The following is a 6,437-nucleotide window of genomic DNA, read 5'->3' as shown; positions in this document are numbered from 1 at the left end:
TTAGGCTACTAGTGACCTTCTGAAGACGCATCATAAGGAGGATCATCTGCTTCTGGATCACAGTTGGCCTCGGGCAACAAACTGAGGAAAGCAAAACCACAAACAAGGAGGGAGGACTACTGTACGCATATTCTCTGAAACCTTTGTAAAAGTGAACAAGGAAGGAATTACATGTTCCGTACTCTGTAACTCCTTTCAAAAAGAAAATTTTTGTAAAAGACAACACTTAACACAAAATTTGAATTAACTTTATTTCCCCTACAGTCAACAACTTCTCTGCATTGAATTTTAAAGCAACAAAGTAAAATAAAATCCCCCAAATGACAAGGTATCAGAAATCCAGATTTAGTTACACTTTGTGAAAATGTTCAGCCATTTTATTGGTCTGTAAAAGAACCATCATCTGGGTCAAAAATGAATTCTATAAATCAAAGTATATTCTACACTTTGGAAAAGAAAATCAGCAGTAACATTCTCACTGAATATTGTAAATTACACTTTTCCTCATAAAAGGTACATACTATTCTGCACTTTTCCACCAAAAGCAGTGGTAAGTTATGCTTGTTTATATAAAAAAAAGTTATATCCTGTGGCAGGAAAAACCCTTTCTCTTTCACTTTTACTAAACAACTGGAGAAAATTTTCAAGTCTATATAAAGTTGCCTATAAGCTGGAAAATGAACATGTTCAATCTCCATTTATACTTTAGTGCATTTTTTGACAATTGTCACATTTTTAATAAAAGTAAGAAAATGCATATAGCATTAAAGAGTGTTTCATCAAATGCTTCAGGAATTTAAAAAAAAAAACACGGAGCAGAAGATAAAATCATTGTGAAAGGTGAAACTATCAGAAAATAAGACAAATCCAGGCAAAGTTTACAAATCCTTTGTCATTTTGAAGAGTCACAGAAAAGGAACTCTGGATACCTGTCCACTTTAAGGGTTTTTTCTTCCCCCTTAATCTTTTGCATGTAAACATAGTGCTCATCTCAGTGATACCAAACCCAATCCTGGTAGGAAACCTCCTGTGCGGTTGCCATGCTTTCCGAAGGATATAAATCTAGCCCTTGAATGAACAATGCATGAGATCTGCTCTGTAAGTACCTGGTGAAAACAACTGCTAACAGCAGCAATAATGTGTCAACATAAAAAACTATTTGCATCAATTAGTTACTCAGAGGTCCATCTTTGAAACAGCAGCTTCTTAGAGCAAATAGTAAGCAACAGAAAATGTACATTTGATGAAACATTCTTTGCACTGGAGAAACATGAAAATAAATATAGTTCAAGGAAGTATAATTACTTTTCTAATACCTCTTTCTCAGACCTGTACTAGTTTACTGGTTCAAGAGAATCACATCACATTTTGTCATTTGTATTTTACATATTGCTATTTGGGTAATTCAGAGAAAATGTAGGTCTCGTAAAAAATAAAAACATTGACAAGTATGCATGTGCCAGGGACCAAATTAGAGGGTTCTTTGGTGCAATTAGTCCAAATTCTCAGATTTGAAGGATAATATGTACCAATAAAAAAAACCTGCTGTTAGACATTTACAGCAGTGCTCTGTCTTGCTTCACATTACAAATAGAAAATAGCTGTTCTCAATAAGCCAATTTTAGTTTTTAAATCAGGCATTGCCAGAAAATTTTGTACATTAATCTGGACCAGTGATGGTTCTGTACCCTCTGTTGTGAAACATGACATGAGCTAAAGGCAAAGACCGGTTCTCACAAGGACAACTGCTTCAAGTTAGGAACCCGAACAGTGCATTTAAACAGTCTTCTTAGATAGTTTCTTGCCTTTCTTAAAAACTAGTTTATTTTTAATGTAGCCACGCTTCCTTTTCGTAGTCTAAAAAAGAAAACAGAACATGTGGTATTAGTGCAGGTTTCTCCCAGAATAATATATACACACATGGTTGACAGCGCTGTGACAAACACTGTCTTAATAAGCCCTTAAGAGTTCTTCTCTTGGCTGCCTCCTTGAACAATCGATGAACACTAATAACAGTTCTATGCTGAGGATGCAGAGAGATCCAAGATAAGTGGGACTAGGTTCCTAGCTTTCAGATGAAAGCACTACCCAGAGCATTCCTCAAATGCACAGCATACACTCCTCACCTCCAGGTAAATGAGCCCCTCCCTCCCCTCTCAACACACTAAATGCCTAGCTGTAAGAATTACTCACACTTCCAGGCATGACAGAATAGAACACTAGACTAAGGAATCAGGAAATGTTAATGCTACTCCTGGTGTAGCCTCCAAGAATTAGCTGTGTGTCAGAAACCAAATTAACTTAGTTTTGGTATGTGTAAAATGAGAGCGATTGTACCTATCTACAAAGATGAAAGAGAAACAGAATTACTTGGCACATCCTCCCAATTCAGGCAGAAAAATAATTTAAAAAGTGAAAACCAAACACCAAAGGGAAAAAAAGCTGTAACATTCCTTGAGTTTCACAGATCTTTAAAAAATAACATTTTTCTAAACACCTCAGGATCCCACTAAAATACTTTCAACAGATGTTTTCTGGTGTAAGAAACAAATCGCTACACAAATGTGATGGTAGAACTTATTGCAAAAAATTTAGAAGATAAATCATAAAGACACATGGGTCTCCACTCTGACATATCTCCACTGATACTGAAAAAAAGTGCTAATTTTTTCAAACAGGTGATTTAAAGCACTGGGTTAGAAGAGGCTGGAGACTTAAGAGAGGAAAGCAAATATTCCTCTAGTGCAGTATAAAACAGAACATAAAGCCATGGCAACCCAAACTTCAAAATCCATATTGCTGGCTACTAGAATATATGTTTTGGGCACACAAGGCAGACAATTTTTACTGATCCATTCACTTGCTGATTTGGGGGAAATGACGGGAAGAGAAGGAAGGTCAGATTCAGAAAACCCACTGTCATCAGCTAGACAGCAATTTCAGTGGCCTTGTTTCTCAGAAAGGGTGGGCCTTAACTGGGCTTAGAGGTCTCGGGAGTAACTGCCTTGAGACTAGCACCATTTGCTTTGACTTCTGCACTGATGTGACTCACCAGTTTCTCCTGCCACATGACTATAAAAAACCAGATCATGTGTCATGTGATGTACAAAAAGACTGTTAAGTGAATGTGATATGACTAACACATTGCATGTCAGCTCCACATTTAAATATATCAGTCTAGATATAGTGATCTATATCTGACAGAAAGTACTAATTTAAAAAGCTCTTTTTTATATATCATACAGCTAATATTCAGCACTTTCATAGCACACACTGAAATAATCGACTTTGAATACATTTTAAGTAATGCAAAGGGAAAGACAATTGTTTTAATGATTTTAAAAAAAATTCTGAACAATGTAAACTGAACCTAAGCATCTTTCAAGACTTACGACTGAAATGGGTCCAATAATTACTATTATAAGCGTAGTCCCATAAAATGCAACCTTAATATTTTACTTGACCGGCTCATTATTTCCCATCTCCCATAGAGAGCAACCTATGTAAATAGTCATTTTTAGTGCCTTTTAGAGCTAAGATTAGATCTATTTGGCTTAAGTGAGCAATAATGACCTTCAATAAAATACTTCATATCTTACTAAATATTGCTTACAAAGGGACTATAATAGTCTCATCATCATAATTCCTGTCTACAATTTTGTCATGATCACTACATTTAAAAATAATTATCTTAAGAGAAATGATTTTTTCAAAAATTCAGCACTTGACCAATTCAAACTTAGTTTTTAGTCAATGAACAACATATTAAGAATGGAACATGAAAATGCAATATAAATTAGCTTTGACCAAAAGAGAAACCAATTGCAACTGTACTTGGGTATTTGGCATTTTTACTTTCATAAAAGCTTAGAAAGTGATGGCCACAGACCTATCTTACTTTCAAATAAGTCTTACTAATTGGAATCACCCAAACTAAAAGCCAGAATGCCTCTGGAAAACCTCACCTCAGTTTACTAATAACCACTATGCTATCCAAAAAAGGCTGCTGCTTGAGATATCTCAAGTGCTCAGTTTGAAAGGAATGGCCTTAGGAGGCTAGCTTGATACTTACTTTGTAGATAAGCCATAGTCTACAGAGATCTAGCAAATTAAAATTTACCAGGAATTTTTAGTAATTGTTTTTCAGTAATGACTTCCCTTGGCACCCACCTTCTTTGACAAATACTTCTGTTTTGGGAAAATGTTGGTGACTCGAGGTTTGTGGTCTAGTGTCTCCCTGTTATCAGGTGCTTTGACTTTATATATCCTCACAAGCCAGTGTTCTGATGTAAAGGCTTCCTCCAAATGTTTGAATTTAATGTCCTTGTTTCCAATCTCAGCATTACGTGTTCGATCAAAACCTGGGGGTGTACGAAAATCCAGCTGCAAAAGTGACATTAGTATGGGATGTTAACCATATTAGAAAACATTCAGATGTAAATGTTCTAATGAGTGAAACTCTCTCCCTTTAAACTAGGAAAACAGAATCAGAGTAGTATCTTGTAACATTTCTCATATGTTGCTAACTAGATAGGAAGAACTCAGGAAGAGAGAAATTAAATACAGCAGAATTAGAATTGCACTGCACCCTTAGAGTAGATGAGCAGCCTGCGGGCATTAAAAAACCCAAAACAGCCAAATGAGATCCATCAAAGCCCTTTTTATAGGTTTACAGAGAAACACACAGAAGGGACTTCTTTTGTTTCAGGGCCTTGCACGAGTCGATTCTCTCAGCCTGAAAGTTCTTCATTCAGCTCTTCCACTAGGCTGATTCCTTTCTATCATTTGGTCTCAGCCCAACACCATCTATTCAGGGAAATATTTTCTTGAAATTGGTGGTTGAGAAGTCTCCTCCATTATTTCCTTATTTTTACTCTTCTAGCATTCACTGCTAAAATGTTTTATTTATTTTTAAAGTTACCTGTATCCTCCACCAGGATGCAAGCTGCATGATGACTTTATCTTATTCAGAGGGTGGCTTTATCTCCCCAGTGTTATTTGTTAAATAAATGCACAAGTAAGCAGCGATACTACATCCAGAAAGTGGGAACTATAAAGGAAGTTAGAAAAGCCAAACCACGGGAGGATTTATGAGGAATGAAAAGAGGAAAAAATGGGGGGAGGGGAGAAGATTTTAAGAGATTCTCAGACTAAGTTTATGTTCACACAGAGCATGAGCAAATTCAACTTTAAAACAAAACAAACTCTAATAAGGGAATAAATTGTTCTTGCAGATCTACACAATAGAAAAGTTATCCTCCTATCTTAAGCACTTACTATTCTTGACTATGGAACGCATCAGAATGAGCGCATGGTAGAAACATGGCTTAAAACTGTTAATAATTTAAAGGATAGCCCCCCCAAAACGAAAGAAAAGTCCTTTAATGCTATCATTAATGACCAGAGAAACTAATCTTTGACCCATTTTCTAAAGTAGCCAGTTATCATGACTTAAGTGGTTCGTTCTTATGTGAGTGTAGAGACCAAGCAGTTGCCTTCAAAAAAAAAAAAATCAAAACATAAACAAAGCCCTAAATCCAGTAGTAAAATTGTCTATTTTCTCAGAGCCACCTACAGAATATAGAGAATATCATCACTGGTACTGTGTAATAGCCCTGTATGCAGATGGCAGCTACATTGGTGAGTATAACAACTAAACTTGTGGAATCACTATGTTGTACCCCTGAAACGAATGTAACACTGTGTTGCCAACTGTACTTCAAAAAACAAAAAAACAACCAGGAGAATGGAAAAACAAAAGCCACCTATAGAATAATTCTAATAATTATCTTGACTCCTGGTATTTGTATAAAGTTCGACAAGCAATTTTTCCTCTGCCTTCTAGCATCAGCTTATCAGAAAGCAATATGAAATTGGGCAGTATTCACTGAAATCTCAGTATGAAGATGTAACTTGGCATTGCAGTCATGCAATCTAAGAGCTATAAAAGACCTCAGAAATCAAGTCATCAGTCCAACTCCCATTATACGGACGAGGAAAAAAATGAGTCCAGGGAATGTGACTTGTCCAGCCAGAGCGGAATCTGAAACTGAGGTACTATGGCAGGAGGTCCAGTGTTTTCTTTTTGCCACCATGTTTCTTTGCACATTCACTCATTTTATGGACCCTTAAGCTTTTGTACCCACATCATTCTAATATCCTAGGAAACTCTCACCCAGATAGTCCTAACTAGTTATGATAAGAGAACAGGGATAGAACTAGTATCTGAAGTGACTATGTAACTAAACTCTTTAATTTCAGGCTATTCCCCACCCAGCAGCAAAGTAACCTACTCAAGATCACACTGTTTCCTACCTAGAAGACTTCTCTGTAGAACAATGTCTTCCAAAGGCATGAGGTCAAAAGGTTCTGAGATGGCAAGCAAAGGAGGTATCTGAGCCTAGTGTTAATACGTTGGAAAGAAATCTTTGTTCTAA

General features: G+C 36.4%; 1 protein-coding gene across 1 annotated transcript in view; it reads right to left on the bottom strand.

Moving 5' to 3' along the window:
• Positions 1-226: 226 nt before the first annotated feature.
• The window catches only part of STT3B (STT3 oligosaccharyltransferase complex catalytic subunit B), a 104,273-nt gene continuing 98,062 nt past the window's right edge, over positions 227-6,437 (bottom strand). The window contains exons 15-16 of the mRNA XM_027040853.2: positions 4,171-4,383; positions 227-1,857 (exon numbers count right to left, since the gene is read on the bottom strand). Coding sequence (XP_026896654.1) covers positions 1,777-1,857; positions 4,171-4,383 — 294 coding nt within the window. The 3' untranslated portion in view covers positions 227-1,776. The remainder of the gene's footprint in view (positions 1,858-4,170; positions 4,384-6,437) is intronic.

Source organism: Acinonyx jubatus, chromosome C2 (genome assembly GCF_027475565.1).
Source record: "Acinonyx jubatus isolate Ajub_Pintada_27869175 chromosome C2, VMU_Ajub_asm_v1.0, whole genome shotgun sequence".
Taxonomy (NCBI): Eukaryota; Metazoa; Chordata; class Mammalia; order Carnivora; family Felidae; genus Acinonyx; species Acinonyx jubatus.
Note: the sequence above shows the minus strand (reverse complement) of the source record. Positions and strands in the feature narration are given on the sequence as shown.